The 18,964-nt window shown below is 44.2% G+C and overlaps 1 protein-coding gene across 1 annotated transcript; it reads right to left on the bottom strand.

The window, feature by feature from the left end:
- Window positions 1-1,661: 1,661 nt before the first annotated feature.
- LOC100284077 (uncharacterized) lies at window positions 1,662-5,329 on the bottom strand. Its single transcript, NM_001156975.2, has 8 exons — window positions 4,777-5,329; window positions 3,746-3,812; window positions 3,584-3,658; window positions 3,452-3,503; window positions 3,214-3,299; window positions 3,050-3,124; window positions 2,872-2,966; window positions 1,662-2,292 (listed from the first exon to the last, which is right to left on the bottom strand). Exons 1-8 carry the CDS (start codon window positions 5,235-5,237, stop codon window positions 2,211-2,213), a joined length of 993 nt encoding a protein of 330 aa, NP_001150447.2. The 5' UTR covers window positions 5,238-5,329; the 3' UTR covers window positions 1,662-2,210.
- Window positions 5,330-18,964: the final 13,635 nt, after the last annotated feature.

Raw genomic sequence — 18,964 nt, 5'->3', positions numbered from 1 at the left:
AATTGAACGGATGGAAGAAAAACGATATACGTGTACGCCCTGAGACGCGAGATTTGTTCTTCGTTATATTATCTCTATATTCTCTACCTCTACCACTTAAAACCACCAGTTCAAACTACGCTGAGTACACAACATGATTCATCGCACGTATTCTTGCCCCTGCTAAATGCACCCAGCGTTTTATCTCCAGAAAAATCCTACTGTCAAAAAACAACGTCCCATATCAATTCATTTGTCTACTCTCTCTGCTAAAACACATCTAACGGTTATTCTTAATGCCGTCGCCGTGACTGCGTCTCCCGCCCGAGGTTGACCTCCGTATCCTGTCTGGGGTTGGTCACAAGCGAGTCGTGATTGCGTCTCACGCCCGGTGTGGCTTCAGACGAGTCGTAACTATGTCTCCCGCCCGATGGTGGCCTTGTGCGAGTCGTATCTATAATCCACTAAATCCACCAAATAAATTGCAACCAGCTTAACACACCATCAAAGCCAACGGTTCGGATCGCTTGATAACTCTCCTCCCTTAAATACGTTAACATCTTCCCACACATTGTCAACATCGTCGTCGACTCTTCCCCTCCGCAGGATCGTAACGTTAGCACGGACTATATGCTAGTAAAAGGAAAATTCACGTGTTAAGATAGATTGAAATAGAAATTAAAGTAATATTTACTTCAATCCATATCTAACATACGTGGATTCATATGAACATACGAACATCAAACAAGGCTAAACTCATCAAATCCCAGACCTGTTTAACTAGTCTGCACTTAAAAAGAGGTGCCTCCATCCTCATGACGTCTCCAGCAGACCAAGCATTTTGTATCAATTTAGGGGGGGTGTTTGATTTTTTATGTATTAATTTTTAGTCCATCTATTTTATTTCATTTCAGTTCCTAAATTGCAAAATACAGAAACTAAAATTAATTTTTTATTTTACAGGGGCTAATTTTAGAGACTAAATGGTTTTTATTTTAGTTTCTATAATTGTTAATTTAGAGACTAAAATAGAATAAAATAGGGGACTAAAAATTAGTCACTATAAACCAAACACCCCATTAGCATATACTCCCTTCATTCTTTTTTATTTATCACTGTTTAGTTCAAAAATAAACTAGCAGACAACAAATATTCTAGAACAGATGTAGTACGTTCAACACATCAACTGAATAGTTGGATCTTAGTACATACCCGTGACTAGGGCTGGAAACGAGCCGAGCTCGGTGGCTGACCGAGCTCGGCTCGGCTCAGCTCGGCCATTTCACGAGCTGAGAAACCAGGCTCGGCTCGGCTCGAAGGCGGCTCGCGAGCCACACCCTGTTATTATATAATTGCATTATATAGTGAATTATTAGTATATAAATATGAAATATATAGATATCATTCATTATTATGAGCAATATAAATTATTAATTATCATATATCTATCATAAAACGCAAAGGAACAAACTATATATCTATCATGAAACGCTAAGGAACAAACTGACAATTTATAAAATTAACCAATATCCATCATTATTCTACATATTAAGTAATTTGACAGAGCTCGCGAGCCGGCTCGGCTCGGCTCGCTCCGGGAACGAGCCCAAAAGACAGGCTCGGCTCGGTTTCCAGCCCTACCCGTCCAGTCCATACAGTGGAGCACACAAACACAAAGGGAATTTTCTCATAAAAAAGCCCTGCTAAACAGTTGCATTGATGCATGAACATAGTTGTAAATGCATTTAACCTGCAGACATCTGGAAGCGTGATATCACCTAGCGATCGCCATTTGCCAAGTTCAAGTATTCTGAAGTACATATGTACACCTGCAATATAGCTAATGTGTCTGGACAAAGCAAAAGGCAAAGGTTCGGCTAGTTTGATCTCTGACAAATTGATGGACACTTTAGGCCAAAACTAGGCAAAAGTAGTCACCACGACTTAACAGCTACAGGAGGACGGCCAGAGGCCTACCGCACAAATCATGCACCGATTACATTCAATTCATGAGACCGTTCTTCACTCCTTTCTCCAATATTGCCCAAAATTTTGCCGTTAAGGAAATCCATGAGGACAAAGGGGGGCAACAAGACCTATAGTTGTGCAGCTGCAAATTGGGAAGTTGACGAAGCTTAAGAAACAACAGCATGCTTGATACAAGTCAGTAAGTCACTTGATGTATGTCATCAGCAGCAGCAAATTAATCCATGAATAGCCTGCAGCAACAGTCACCGACTCCTTGGTTTGATTCGGTAGTGCTTCACACCATAACCTATTGTGGAAGTGATTGTCGTAGTAGCCACAAGCCAACTGCAGGGGTAGGGGGTCATTTAGCATAATACACAATGTTAAAAAAGTGTTCGGTGCTAGGCAGGCAGCCAGGCTCTGCCTAGCGCCTAGCTGATGCTAGGCATTTGCACTTTCTGAAGATAGCACATCAGAACTAATGTTACCATGCATCGATAAATAATATGACCACAGTTCATCTTTCTCCATCTCTAATCTGTCCCATTTTCATGCATAGATTAAGCCCAACACCTTAACGCTGAAACAAGCCTAGACACAACGCCTAGGTGCTAGGCAGTGCAGCTTGGGCTAACGCCTAGCCGTCGCCTGTTTAAAAGGAGATAACACCATGATTTAAAATAATACACATCATTTCATTAGGCATTCAAATGGTTGCTTCAACTGTTATTATGCAGTACTTATAGACTATAGTAGGTGCATTGTAAAGATACCTGGTTTACCAAACAAATGTTCTTGTAAGGTCAACCTTTGTGTTACACAAGGTAAACTCAGTTTAATTAGTCCAGTCTGACATAAGAATGCATGCAAGTACAGAAGACAAAGACTGGAGAAACAGCTGTTACAATATAGAAAAGAAATCACCTCAGAAGTGCAATATAATTCTGAGTCTCCTCTGTGCCAAATTCTGGCTGAAGAAGTGCAGCGGCAACCAACATTAATTGGAAGACTGTGTTTACCTGCAATCAATAACTATTACCATGTGTCCACCCGATAGGTAAATAAGCATACAAGTTTTAATGCTGTGTGAACATAGGCATACCTTGCTGATGAACAGAGGTTCAACCTTTTCACGATGAATAACATCTAGGTTAACAAATTCTGACCAACTATTCCACTGTCACAAATTTGTAAAGGATATTCGGCTTAATTGAAAACCTTCCACGATATACTTGATGAATCACAAAAAAGCATGTATAATAGTACCTTCCATCCCAGACTAGAAGCCCGCTTGTAGAAAGCACCACCCACAAGGAGCAAGTCTCTTACGACAACGAGGCCAACAAGACCAGCTTCAAGTGAAACGAGCAGCACACAAGTTAAAATACTGATTACAACCAGAACCTTCAGACAAGTACAAATATGATGGCAAAATTATGAGCTATTTTACTAAGAAAATTTTGCAATACAAAACAAACACATTGATACTTGTTGAACTACTTACGATGTAAAAGGTCTTTTTCAACCATGGCTACAGCAACACAGCCAATCAAAACCTAAACAGCACCATAGATATTGTACATCAGCTTAGCAAAACAATTAACATAGAAATAAATCTAGAAAGTGTTAGCTTAACCTTGTCAGCCAGAGGGTCCAAATATGATCCAAATACAGAATTGATGCCCATCTTTCTAGCTAAAAAGCCATCCAACTATGTTCAAAGTTCAACCAGCAACGCAACAGAAGAAATGAGTAATATTATAATGGATTTTACAGTTTTTAAAGGCGCAATGCTTACCCAATCACTTGCACCCGAGATAGCCAATGTGGCAAAGGCAGGAAGATACCATTCATTCACGATCATCCTATAGTGCATGAATTCCCTTAGAAAAAAGGACCATAGAGAATAGAGAATAGAGAATAATAACGTGCAACATAGAGAGCAAGATAAAACATTGAGGACAGAAGAACAGCAAATTCATCAATATCCAGAACAACAGAACCAAAGAAGGTCTACTTTGACTTTTTTTTTCACAAACATTTGGTAGATGAAAAAGGACAACACAAAGTCATCAAAGAGATGGCACAATGGTACCGATAAGCATAAAGATTGATGTGTACAACTGAAATATGCCTCCAATCCTCCATGACTTCAAGTTATGTTGGGCAACAGCTGCAGCTGATTGCCTGACCTTAGCATTAAAAAATGTTGACACATAAGCTGAGCCATTTGCGTTATGAAGTATCACTTTGCATGCAAACAACCCAACTTCAGTGCTCCTTCCTAGTATGTGCCAACTTGATCGATCAAATTGAAGCACATGTTTATATGACCATAGATAACATCATTAAATAGCTAACATGTTTCAACTCCAAAACCTATAATCCTCATGTCCGTACGTTGATAGAGTGTGCAAGCCTGAAGCCTTTGTGACCAGATATTCTAATTAATATTCTAGAGCAACTATATTTTAGAGAAATATGCCGGTTCAAATTGTTGATCTGAATTCTCTGAGTCTCCCCAATTCAAATGTTCTCAGTTCCCAATCCTTAATCAATAGACCGATACACACATCATTCAGGAGTATTGACTTCACTGGCTTTTTAAGATCGTGATACATATATGCCATCAGCTAAATAAACACAATTAAACAGTGAGATGGTTACTGGAATAGAGGCAGGCTCGAAATGAAGAGATCATAGTTATTTATGCTTTTCAAGTTTGAACCCTCCTACGTGTCAGACCAACTGCCAATTGCCGAGCCTCTAGTCAAACTATTACCACGCTGGATATAGCTCTAAACACGAAAAGCAGATGAGAACACTCACCATCCAATGACCGGCCCTGACACCATCCGTCCAATCGACACTAAATTGGGCGCATTCAGAAACCTCTCACCTCCATATCCCACAATTCCCGAAGACGTCGCAACCTCCGCTTCACCCCTGGAGATCCGCATGTGCTCCCACCCCACTGCGGCCGCGACGGCCAGCGCGCGGCCGCCGGGGAGGGCCTGGGCCCTGTGGAGCTTGGCGCCAAGGGCGGCAGCCGCGGCCGTGAGCGGTGTCGCCGACTGCGACAGCATCCATGGGGCCGACGAGAGGAACAGCGGACCGCCGGACCGGATGGGGACATGGGTGTGCACAGCGTTGGCAAACGGGGTGGCGGCGGCGGTAGTGGTGGGGGAGGATGAATCGAGGACAGTGTGGAGGGAGAGGAGCAGCCTGGGGATAGCGATCGGGGTGGCCTGCCTGCGTATTAGAGGGTTTAGGGTCTTGAGGAAGGCCATGGCCGTGGAACGCGGAGCATTGCAGTGGGTATGGCCGTATCGGCCCCGGCGCTCGGAGCGAAGAGAGATTCTTGAGGCGGGGGTAGGAGTTTGGAGTTTGGACTCGAGGCTCGGGGAGTTTTGTGGTAGGGCTGGTGAAAAACAGGTAACTCGAAATCTGTTCGAACCCGGAATGATCGAATCTGAATCTAAAATACACAAACTTTCATATGACATATATTTATGTCATTGTTAATTATCAATTTATACACCTATAATTGTGTAAGTGTGTATGACTTATGAACTTATGATTATATACCATTTTAATAATTTAATCAGGTTTTTATGAAGTTGACACAATAGTTCGAAAATATCTGAACTAGAAATTCCGAGTACCTGAATTTTTGGTTACTATAAAACCATTCTCAATAAAACCAAAATTTAAATTATCTAAATTACCTGACCAAAAAAATTAGTAACACGAACGCTCACCCTTATTTTGAGGAACATTTGGGCGACATAATGAGTTGGTTCAAAATATATTAGTGTTAGAGTAACTACAAAAGCCTAGATACAATCCTAGCTAAATTTAAAGTATTATAAGGACTCTAAAAGATAAACAACTTCATAAACGATGGGTAAACCAACAAACTTTATAAACCTTGTCTATCCATATTCGAACTGGCTGCTCCTTCAGGAAGGCAGACGAAGGGTTGTCCGGGAGGTTGGCCGCCGCGAGCAAGCTCCTCTTGAGCCCGTACATGTCGTTGCCTGCCGAGGGAGATGGAGGTGAGGGTGTGGCGCGCCACCACACGAAGACTAAAGCATCGTAGCCGCATGAAGATTGAAGACTAGACATGCGGTGGACGAAGACTGAAGACTGGACGCCGCCGTTGTAACATCGACGCCAGACATGAGGACAGCAAGTGCATGCACGCGAGGAAGAAGATGGCAAGTCGAGCAAGCTCCGCAAAAATGCCTAGCGCCCTCAATGAGATACCGAGCGGAATATAGAAGCGATGAAGGAGAGTTTGTTGGATCCGATTTTCACCGTAGTTTTCTATTTTTATCGATACTAATTGATTTAGCTAGGCTTTTGGAGTTGCTCTTAGATCGGTTTGACTCGATATTTGAGGTTGTGTTTGAGTTACAGTCGGGGCCCACGGGAACAGGTTCATGGCCTGATCAAAGGCCACGAAGGTGCCCCAGACAAGGTAGCCGTCATGGAGGAGGACGCACACAGCTATCCCCCGTGCGGCCAGGGCAAAAGCAAGGGCCCTAGTGGAAGGAGGAACGCCATGGAGAGCCGAGGCCACGTGGTGGCTCTGCGCGCTAAGAAGGGGGTGACCACGGATGCGTCGGGGATGACCGCAACAATAGATAGGAGGGGAACACAACCATGCAGCGGTGGCATGGCGGCCCGTGCTGGTGGCGGCAACAAGCCCGGTCGGTGTGTAGGTGTCGTCGCTGTAGAGGGCCATGGGGAGAGAGGTCGGAAAGTGCAGCACAGGGCATGGAGCAGGCAGTTGCGGCGTGTGCACTGGTGGCTGAAAGTCGCCTAGAGGGGGGTGAATAGGCGAAACCTGAAATGTATAAACTTAAGCACACACTAAGGTCGGGGTTAGCGTTACAATTAAATTCAAGTCCAAAAGAGAGGGGAAAACAAATCAACCAAGAATCAAGGCGAGTGAACACGGTGATTTGTTTTACCGAGGTTCGGTTCCAAAGAACCTAGTCCCCGTTGAGGAGGTCACGAAGACCGGGTCTATTTCAACCCTTTCCCTCTCTCAAACGGTCACTTAGACCGAGTGAGTCTTCTCCTTAATCAATCGGGTCACTAAGACCCCGCAAGGACCACCACACACTTAGGTGTCTCTTGCTTTGATTACAAGTCACTTGAGAACGAGAATGAGAAAGAAGAAAGGCAATCCAAGAAACAAGAGCGCAAAAGAACACGAACACTCTCTCACAAGTCACTAAATGTTTGAGTTGAATTCTAGGCTTGGAGAGAGTTTGATCTTTGGAAATATGTCTTGGAGTGAATGCACTAGCTCTTGTATTGAATGTGATCTCTAAAAAACTTGGATGCCAAAGGTTGTGGTGGTTGGGGGTATTTATAGCCCCCAACCACCTTGGTAGCCGTTGGCCAAGGCTGCTGGCGATGGGCGCATCGGATAGTCCGGTGCACCACCGGACATGTATTGTGCGTTGTCCGGTGTGCTGCCACGTCAGCCAACCATTAGGGTTCGGAGCTTGGTCGACCGTTGGAGCTTTGTCCTCTTGCGGCACCGGATAGCCCAGTGCCACACCGGACAGTCCGGTGCCCTTTGACTTCATAGCTCTGACTTATGTCGCGCAGTGTTCACCGTGGAAGGTACTTTTGTAGTCGACCGTTGGCGCTGGATAGTCGTTGCCCACTGGCTCACCGGACAGTCCAGTGAATTATAGCAGAGTACGCCCTGGAATTCATGAGAGTGGCTGGTTGACATCTGTACGGTCCTGGTGCACCGGACACTATCCGGTGGCACACCGGACAGTCTGGTGCGCCATTCTCAGCACACTCAAGTTCTTTGCTCCGTTTCAAATTGAGTCCCTAACTTGATTCTTTTATTGGTTTGTGTTGAACCTTATGCACCTGTAATACATGAATTCTAGAACAAACTAGTTAGTCCATGTGTTTGTGTTGACTTTCAACCACCAAAATTAATTATAGGAAAGGTTGAGCCAATTTCCCTTTTAGTGGCGCAAGCAGTAGTCCGCGACAGCGGCCGGTGAGGAAGAGCCGCAGAGAACAGCGACAAGAGCGTGGCCCGGGGTGACCAGTGAGGCGAGGTACGACACCAGCGTCGGTGGCTGGGGGCGCCGCTGTTGTGGAAGATTCGACGGTCGGGGGCAGCGGTTGGGGTGCCGCTGCAGGGGGAGATCCAGCGGCTCACGACAAGGCCAGACCATGCCTAGGCACGTGCACGGGAGAAGGGGGCGGCCAGATATGGGTGGCACTGTTGGAGGAAGCTCGTGGAGGCGGATGGCGAGGCAGTCAGGGGAGGCACAGCTAGACGCCGTCGGGCGCGGACTGCAAGTGAGCTCCTAGCGGAGGCCTTTGGGGGAGGAGCTCCGATGGCCTACGGCGTAGAGACGCGCGTGGACGACAATCTAAGGGGAGGCTACGCCACCGGGATGAGGGAAAAGGCGGGGCCGGCAAGGGGGATGGAGCTGCACATGGGTGACAACTAGGGAGGAGGGAGGGAGGAGAGAGAAAACTAGCTCTGGTACCAAGTTGGAGAATGAAACCCTAACCCTAATAAGGGTTGGGAGTTGTATTCAGACTCAGGTTGGTGAGATTGCCCATTACATAGGGGTATAATCGTAATTACAAGGGGTTAACCCCGAATCCCTAAACGGTTGTGGGCTGGAGTTAGTGCTAGTTAGATGTTTCTTTTAAAGCTTTGAATTAGAGGATGTAAACAAACTTTGCTTTTATTATGAACATTTGACAATGAATTGAATTTATGAACTATATCTACAAATGGTTATACTCATTTTCCATCCCGACCAAAGAGTTTTTAATGAGGCAGTCATGGCACAGCTCTAACAACTTTACATGAACGCTATGTTTTCTTTTAGTCAAATTTCTTTGTCTTACATTTTATTATTTTTAGTTAGATATGTTTTGAATCTTGGGCTCTAATGTAAATTTTGGGCTATGATTTGAATTTTGGACTTTTTATAATTTTGGGTCGTCCAAAATAAGCCCGACATGTTTAAGCAATAATATACTATGTCATGGGGCAAGGGCTAAGCTTGTGGGCGAGCCCGTCACAGTCTGTAATAATTACGGACCGTGTCAGTTTGAAATTCAAATGTGTTGGGCCTTTTCAGACTTGAACCATGTCGGACGGGTGGCCTGAATGTACAACTATAATGAGGAGGTTGGACTATGATGCTTGATTGCTTAGGGCACCAACAATGTTAAAAGACAAAATACAATCCACAATAAGTGATAGTAGTTATGTAAAGTCATGTGGAAGTAATTTGATGTCACTTCTTTTCCCCAACAATGAGGATGGCAGTTGCATAAATCTAGACAAATTGATTGATTGATCGTTCTATCATACTTATTCACGAGATAGAGGCAAAACTTTTGCCACTAGGTTGCCTAGCGAAGTTTAGGGGTGAAGGTCATGCACCCATCCTTAAACAGATGAGGTTCGTGGACAACATGCGATGCAAATGGTGTCAAGGCAAGAAAGTGTGCTTTGTGGATTGCATCCTCGTTACGAGGACTCTAGGGTACACAAATACGAAAAAGGAGATTTGGGGAGAGCAGGATCTAGTCAGACGATGTGTTTAACCTAAACACAAATGAGAGCTAGCACGCTAGAAGTTTAGAGAGGTTTAGACTATAGTGTATGTAATTGAAAGGAAATTAGGCTTACACCTTTTTCCTAATTGATTTTGGTGGTTGAATTGCCCAACACAAATAATTGGACTAACTAGTTCGCTCTAGTCTATGAGTTTTACCGGTGCCAAAGGTTCACAACAAGCCAATAAAAAGACCAAAGATGGGTTCAAATAAAGAGAGCTAAAGACATCCCAAAGGCACCCTGGTCTGGCGCACCAGACTGTCCGGTGTGCCACCGGACAGTGTCCGGTGCACCAGGGAACTTGACGCTGAACTCGCTACCTTCGGAAAAATGGGAGACCGCTCCGCTATAATTCACCGGACTGTCCGGTGAAGCACCGGACAGTGTCCGGTGTGCCAGCGGAGCAACGGCTACTTCGCGCCAACGGTCGACTGCAACCGCATTAAATGCGCTACAGTGCGCGCCAGAGTCAGAGCACGCGCAGAAGGGGCACCGGACAACCTATAGGACATGTCCGGTGCACCACCGGACAGCCCAGAGGCCCCACCAGTCAGAGCTCCAACGGTCAGAACCCAACGGCCGGCTGACGTGGCTGGCGTACCGGACAGTGTCCGGTGGCGCACCGGACTGTCCGGTGCGCCATGCGACAGACAACCTCCCAACGACCACTTTTGGTGGTTGGGGCTATAAATACCCCAACCACTCCACCATTCACTGCATCCAAGTTTTTCAACTTCCTACACCTTACAAGAGCTATAGCATTCAATACAAGACACACCAAATAGATCAAATCCTCTCCCAAGTCCTTAGTTCATTCCAAATCAAGTAGTGACTAGTGAGAGAGTGACTTGTGTTCATTTGAGCTCTTGCACTTGGATTGCTTCTTTTTCTCATCTTTCTTGTGATTAACTCAATTGTAACCGAGGCAAGAGACACCAATTGTGTGGTGGTCCTTGCGGGGACTTTGTGTCCCGTTTGATTGAGAAGAGAAGCTCACTCGGTCTAAGTGACCGTTTGAGAGAGGGAAAGGGTTGAAAGAGACCCGGTCTTTGTGACCACCTCAACGGGGAGTAGGTTTGCAAGAACCGAACCTCGGTAAAACAAATCATTGTGTCTCACTCTTTATTTGCCCGCGATTTGTTTTCCACCCTCTCTCTCGGACTCGTTCATAATTCTAGCGCTAACCCGACTTGTAGTTGTGCTTAAGTTTATAAATTTCAGATTCGCCCTATTCACCCCCCTCTAGGTGATTTTCAATTAGTATTAGAGCCCGATGCTTCATTAGAGCTTAACCGCTCGAAGTGATGTCGGGAGATCACGCCAAGAAGATGGTGATCGGCGGTGAGAAGTCTGCTACAAGCCACGGGAAGGCTCCATCAAGAGAGTCCGCCAACAAGAAGAAGGATGGATCCCCTTCACGCATTCGATCGCACAAGAGTGGTGAGAAGAAGAAGAAAATAAAGAAAGTGGTCTACTACGAGACCGACTCTTCCTTGCCCTCTACATCCGGATCCGACTTCGCGTCCGTCACTTCTAAGCGCCAAGAGCGCAAGAAGTATAGTAAGATCCCCCTACGCTATCCTCGCATCCTAAGCATACTCCATTACTTTCCGTCCCATTAGGCAAACCACCGACATTTGACGGTGAAGATTATTCTAGGTGGAGTGATATGATGAGATATCACCTAACCTCACTCCACAAAAGCATATGGGATGTTGTTGAGTTTGGTGTACAGGTACCATCCGTATGGGATGAAGATTATGATGAGGACGAGGTGGCCCAAATCGTGCATTTCAAATCCCAAGCCACCACTATACTCCTCACCTCTCTAAGTCGAGAGGAGTATAACAAGGTGCAAGGACTGAAGAGTGCCAAGGAGATTTGGGACGTACTCAAGACGGCGCACGAAGGAGACGAGGTGACCAAGATCACCAAGCGGGAGACAATCGAGGGGGAGCTCGGTCGCTTCCGGCTTCGCCAAGGGGAGGAGCCACAAGAAATGTACAACCGGCTCAAGACCTTGGTGAACCAAGTGCACAACCTCGGGAGCAAAAAATGGGATGACCATGAAATGGTCAAGGTTATTCTTAGATCACTCGTTTTTCTTAACCCTACGCAAGTACAATTAATATGTGGTGATCCTAGATACACACTAATGTCTCCCGAGGAAGTAATAGGAAAATTTGTGAGCTTTGAATTGATGATCAAAGGCTCAAAGAAAATCATCGAGCAAGATGGCCCCTCCATGCCCAAAGCACAACCGGTCGCATTCAAGGCGACGGAGGAGAAGAAGGAAGAGTCTACATCAAGTAGACTCCCCCATTGACGCCTCCAAGCTCGACAACGAGGAAATGGCGCTCATCATCAAGAGCTTCCACCAAATCCTCAAGCAAAGGAGGGGGAAAGACTACAAATCCCGCTCCAAGATAGTGTGCTACAAGTGTGGTAAGCCCTGTCATTTTATTGCAAAATGTCCATTATCTAGTGATAGTGACAGGGGCGACGACAAGAAGGGAAAGAGGAGAGAAAAGAAGAGGTACCACAAGAAGAGGGGCGTTGATGCCCATGTGTGCTGCGAATGGGACTCCGACGAGAGCTCCACCGACTCCTCCTCCGACGAGGACGCCGCCAACATCGCCGTCACCAAAGGGCTCCTCTTCCCCAACGTCGGCCACAAGTGCCTCATGGCAAAGGACGGCAAAAGGAAGAAGGTAAAATCAAGATCCTCCACTAAATATGCATCCTCTAGTGATGAAGATAATTCTAATGAAAACGAGGAGGATAACTTGCGCACACTTTTTGCCAACCTTAACATGCAACAAAAGGAAAAATTAAATGAATTAATTAGTGCTATTCATGAGAAGGATAAACTCTTGGACACCCAAGAGGATTTCCTAATTAAGGAAAATAAGAAGCATGTTAAGGTTAAGAATGCTTATGCTCTAGAAGTAGAAAAATGTGAAAAATTATCTAGTGAGCTAAGCACTTGTCATGATATTGTTGCCAACCTTAGAAATGAAAATGCTAAATTAATTGCTAAGGTTGATTCTAATGTTAGTAATGTTTCAATTCCCAATCTTAGAGATGATAATGTTAGTTTACTTGCTAAGATTGAAGAATTGAATATCTCTCTTGCTAGCCTTAGAAATGATAATGAAAAATTAATTGCTAAGGTTAAAGACTTAGATGTTTGCAATGTTACAATTTCCAATCTTAAAAGTGAAAATGACATTTTACATGCTAAGATTGTTGAACTAAAATCTTGCAAACCCTCTACATCTACTGTTGAGCATGTTTCCATTTGCACTAGATGTAGAGACATTAATGTTGATGCTATTCATGATCACCTAGCCTTAATTAAGAAACAAAATGATCACATAGCTCAACCTAATGCTAAGATTAATGAGCATGACTTAGAAAATGAAAAATTTAAATTTGCTAGAAGCATGCTCTATAGTGGGAGACGCCCTGACATCAAGGATGGCATTGGCTTCCAAAAGGGGAACAATGTCAAACTTAATGCCCCTCCTAAAAGATTGTCTAACTTTGTTAAGGGCAAGGCTCCCATGCCTCAGGATAACGAGGGTTACATTTTGTACCCTACCGGTTATCCCGAGCATAAAATTAGGAGAATTCACTCTAGGAAGTCTCACCCTGGCCCTAATCATGCTTTTATGCATAAGGGTGAGACATCTAGCTCTAGGCAATCAACCCGTGCAAAATTGCCTAAGAAGAAAACTCCTATTGCATCAAATGATTCTAACATTTCATTTAAGACTTTTGATGCATCTTATGTTTTAACTAACAAATCCGGCAAGGTAGTTGCCAAATATGTTGGGGGCAAGCACAAGGGTTCAAAGACTTGTGTTTGGGTACCCAAAGTTCTTGTATCTAATGTCAAAGGACCCAAAACCGTTTGGGTACCTAAAATCAAGAACTAAATTTGTTTTGTAGGTTTATGCATCCGGGGGCTCAAGTTGGATCATCGACAGCGGGTGCACAAATCATATGACAGGGGAGAAAAAGATGTTCTCCTCCTACGAGAAAAACCAAGATCCCCAACGAGCTATCACATTCGGGGATGGAAACCAAGGTTTGGTCAAAGGATTGGGTAAAATAGCTATATCACCTGACCACTCCATTTCCAATGTTTTTCTTGTAGATTCTTTAGATTATAACTTGCTTTCAGTTTCGCAATTATGTAAAATGGACTACAACTGTCTTTTTACGGATATAGGTGTTACTGTCTTTAGAAGAAGTGATGATTCAATAGCATTTAAAGGAGTGTTAGAGGGTCAGCTATATTTAGTAGATTTTGATAGAGCTGAACTCGACACTTGCTTAATTGCTAAGACTAACATGGGCTGGCTCTGGCATCGCCGACTAGCACATGTTGGAATGAAGAATCTTCACAAGCTTCTAAAGGGAGAACACATTTTGGGACTAACAAATGTTCATTTTGAGAAAGACAGGGTTTGTAGCGCATGTCAGGCAGGGAAGCAAGTTGGTGTTCATCATCCACACAACAACATCATGACGTCTAACAGGCCACTCGAGCTCCTACACATGGATCTATTCGGCCCGATTGCTTACATAAGCATCGGCGGGAGTAAGTACTGTCTAGTTATTGTGGATGATTATTCTCGCTTCACTTGGGTGTTCTTTTTACAGGAAAAATCTCATACCCAAGAGACCTTAAAGGGATTCTTGAGACGGGCTCAAAATGAGTTCGGCTTAAGGATCAAGAAAATTAGAAGCGACAACGGGACGGAGTTCAAGAACTCACAATCGAAGGCTTCCTTGAGGAGGAGGGCATCAAGCATGAGTTCTCTTCTCCCTACATGCCACAACAAAATGGTGTAGTGGAGTGGAAGAATAGAACTCTATTGGACATGGCAAGGACCATGCTTGATGAGTACAAGACTTCGGATCGGTTTTGGGCGGAGGTGGTCAACACCGCTTGCTACGCCATCAACCGGTTGTATCTACACCGAATCCTCAAGAAGACATCATATGAACTCCTAACCGGTAAAAAGCCCAATGTTTCATATTTTAGAGTCTTTGGTAGCAAATGATTTATTCTTGTTAAAAGAGGTATAAAATCTAAATTTGCTCCTAAGGCTGTAGAAGGCTTTTTACTAGGATATGATTCAAACACAAGGGCATATAGAGTCTTTAACAAGTCCTCTGGACTAGTTGAAGTTTCTTGTGACATTGTGTTTGATGAGACTAACGGCTCTCAAGTAGAGCAAGTTGATCTTGATGAGCTAGATGATGAAGAGGCTCTGTGTGTCGCATTAAGGAACATGTCCATTGGGGATGTGTGTCCTAAGGAATTCGAAGAGCCTCCACAAGCACAAGATCAACCATCTTCCTCCATGCAAGCATCTCCACCAACCCAAGATGAGGATGAGGCGCAAAATGATGAAGGAGAAGATCAAGAAATTGAGCCACCTCAAGAGGAGAGCAATGATCAAGGGGGAGATGCCCATGATCAAGATGAGGAAGATGAACAAGTTCCAAGACCGCCACACCTAAGAGTCCACCAAGCAATCCAACGAGATCACCCCGTGAACACCATCCTCGGTGACATTCAAAAGGGGGTAACTACTAGATCTCGTGTTGCTCATTTTTTGTGAACATTACTCTTTCGTTTCCTCTATTGAGCCACACAAGGTAGAGGAAGCACTTCAAGATTCGGATTGGGTGGTGGCGATGCAAGAGGAGCTCAATAATTTCACAAGGAATGAGGTATGACATTTAGTTTCACGTCCTAATCAAAATGTTGTAGGAACCAAGTGGGTCTTCCGCAACAAGCAAGATGAGCATGGTGTGGTGACAAGGAACAAAGCCCGACTTGTGGCCAAGGGCTATTCACAAGTCGAAGGTTTGGATTTCGGTGAAACCTATGCACCCGTAGCTAGGCTTGAGTCAATTCGCATTTTACTTGCCTATGCTACTTACCATGGCTTTAAGCTTTATCAAATGGACGTGAAAAGTGCCTTCCTCAATGGACTAATCAAGGAAGAGGTCTATGTTGAGCAACCTCCCGGCTTTGAAGATAGTGAGTATCCTAACCACGTATATAAACTCTCTAAGGCGCTTTATGGGCTCAAGCAAGCCTCAAGAGCATGGTATGAATGCCTAAGAGATTTTCCTATCACTAATGGCTTCAAAGTCGGAAAAGTTGATCCTACTTTATTTACTAAAACTCTTGAAAATGATTTGTTTGTATGCCAAATTTATGTTGATGATATTATATTTGGGTCTACTAACGAATCTACATGTGAGGAATTTAGTAGGATCATGACACAGAAATTCGAGATGTCTATGATGGGGGAGTTGAAGTACTTCTTAGGATTTCAAGTGAAGCAACTCCAAGAGAGCACCTTCATTAGCCAAACGAAGTACATTCAAGACATTCTAAACAAGTTTGGGATGAAGGATGCCAAGCCCATCAAGACACCCATGGGAACCAATGGGCATCTCGACCTCGACACGGGAGGTAAATCCATAGATCAAAAGGTATACCGGTCGATGATAGGTTCTTTACTTTACTTATGTGCATCTCGACCGGATATTATGCTTTCCGTATGCATGTGTGCAAGATTCCAAGCCGACCCTAAGGAAGCTCACCTTACGACCGTAAAACGAATCTTGCGATATTTAGTTTATACTCCTAAGTTTGGGCTTTGGTACCCTCGGGGATCCACATTCGATTTAATTGGTTATTCGGATGCTGATTGGGCGGGGTGTAAAATTAATAGAAAGAGCACATCGGGGACTTGCCAGTTCTTGTGAAGGTCTCTGGTGTCTTGGGCTTCAAAGAAGCAAAATTCTGTAGCTCTTTCTACCGCCGAAGCCGAGTATATTGCTGCAGGCCATTGTTGCGCGCAATTGCTTTGGATGAGGCAAACCCTTAGGGACTATGGTTACAAATTAACCAAAGTTCCTCTTCTATGTGATAATGAGAGTGCAATCCGCATGGCGGATAATCCCGTTGAGCATAGCCGCACTAAACACATAGTCATTCGGTATCATTTTCTAAGGGATCACCAACAAAAGGGTGATATCGAGATTGCATATATTAACACCAAAGAACAATTAGCCGATATCTTTACCAAGCCATTAGATGAACAAACATTTAACAAACTTAGGCATGAGCTAATTATTCTTGATTTTCGGAATTTCTTTTGATGTTTTGCACACATAGCTTATTTCTATACCTTTGATTATATCTCTTTCATGTGCTATGACTAATGTGTTCTCAATTGCATATTATGCTAAGTCATAGATTGAAAGGGAATTGGAGTCTTCGGCGAAGACAAAGGCTTCCACTCCACTCCATCAATTACTCACCCTTCGCCGTCGCTCCGAGCCTCTCTCCAACTTTGGTATAATCTTCACTCACATTTTGTTTGCCAAAGGGGGAGAAAGTAGTTAAAAGGGCTTATATTTCACTCAAGTATCCGTTTTTGGCGATTCATGCCAAAGGGGGAGAAAGTATTAGCCCAAAGCAAAAGGACCGCACCACCACCAATTTTCAAAAATGAGTTAAGAAAAAAAATCAATTGGTGATTTTTTAATCAATATCTTATTAGAATTTCAAATTGGTACAACCCTTTTTCAAAACTAATATCTAAAACCCTCTTGAACACTAAGAGGAGAATTTTATTGAGGGGGAGTTTTGTTTAGTCAAAGGAAAAGCATTTGAAACAGGGGGAGAAAATTTCAAATCTTGAGAATGCTTCTCAAAATCTTATTCACTTACCTTTGACTATTTGCAAAAGGACTTTGAAAATAATTTACAAAAGAATTTGCAAAAACAAAACTGTGGTGCAAGCGTGGTCCAAAATGTTAAAAATAAAGAAACAATCCATGCGCATCTTATGAGAATTTATTGGTTCAAATTCTTAGTAACCTTTTGCACTTACATTATGCAAACTAGTTCAATTACGCACTTCTATATTTCCTTTGGTTTGTGTTGGCATCAATCACCAAAAAGGGGGAGATTGAAAGGGAATTAGGCTTACACCTTTTTCCTAATTGATTTTGGTGGTTGAATTGCCCAACACAAATAATTGGACTAACTAGTTTGCTCTAGTCTATGAGTTTTACAGGTGCCAAAGGTTCACAACAAGCCAATAAAAAGACCAAAGATGGGTTCAAATAAAGAGAGCTAAAGACATCCCAAAGGCACCCTGGTCTGGCGCACCGGACTGTCCGGTGCACCACCGGACAGTGTCCGGTGCACCAGGGAACTTGACGCTGAACTCGCTACCTTCGGGAAAATGGGAGACCGCTCCGCTATAATTCACCGGACTGTCCACCGGACAGTGTCCGGTGTCACACCGAACTGTCCGGTGTGCCAGCGGAGCAACGGCTACTTCGCGCCAACGGTCGACTGCAACCGCATTAAATGCGATACAGTGCGCGCCAGAGTCAGAGCTCCAACAGTCAGAACCCAACGACTGGCTGACGTGGCTGGCGCACCGGACAGCCTAGAGGCCCCACCAGTTAGAGCTCCAACAGTTAGAACCCAACGACCGGCTGACGTGGCTGGCGCACCGGACAGTGTCCGGTGTCTGTCCGGTGGCGCACCGGACTGTCCGGTGCGCCATGCGACAGACAGCCTCCCAACGACCACTTTTGGTGGTTGGGGCTATAAATACCCCAACCACCCACCATTCATTGCATCCAAGTTTTCCAACTTCCTAGACCTTACAAGAGCTATAGCATTCAATACAAGACACACCAAAGAGATCAAATCCTCTCCCAAGTCCTTAGTTCATTCCAAATCAAGTAGTGACTAGTGAGAGAGTGACTTGTGTTCATTTGAGCTCTTGCACTTGGATTGCTTCTTTTTCTCATTCTTTCTTGTGATCAACTCAATTGTAACCGAGGCAAGAGACATCAATTGTGTGGTGGTCCTTGCGGGGACTTTGTGTCCCGTTTGATTGAGAAGAGAAGCTCACTCGGTCTAAGTGACCGTTTGAGAGAGGGAAAGGGTTGAAAGAGACCCGGTCTTTGTGACCACCTCAACGGGGAGTAGGTTTGCAAGAACCGAACCTCAGTAAAACAAATCATCGTGTCTCACTCTTTATTTGCCCGCGATTTGTTTTTCACCCTCTCTCTCGAACTCGTTCATAATTCTAGCGCTAACCCGGCTTGTAGTTGTGCTTAAGTTTATAAATTTCAAATTCGCCCTATTCACCCCCCTCTAGGCGACTTTCAGTAATACCCTATATTATATTGTTACTTATTGCTTAATGAACATAAAAGTGAAAAATAGCAATATCATAACTTATTGAGCATCACGACTTCCTAGCTCTCTTTCACCTCTTAGTTCTAGTGAGAGTTCTTGCCTATTAATTCTAATCAATC

This window comes from Zea mays, chromosome 3, assembly GCF_902167145.1.
Source record: "Zea mays cultivar B73 chromosome 3, Zm-B73-REFERENCE-NAM-5.0, whole genome shotgun sequence".
NCBI classification, from domain to species: domain Eukaryota; kingdom Viridiplantae; phylum Streptophyta; class Magnoliopsida; order Poales; family Poaceae; genus Zea; species Zea mays.
Note: the sequence above shows the minus strand (reverse complement) of the source record. Positions and strands in the feature narration are given on the sequence as shown.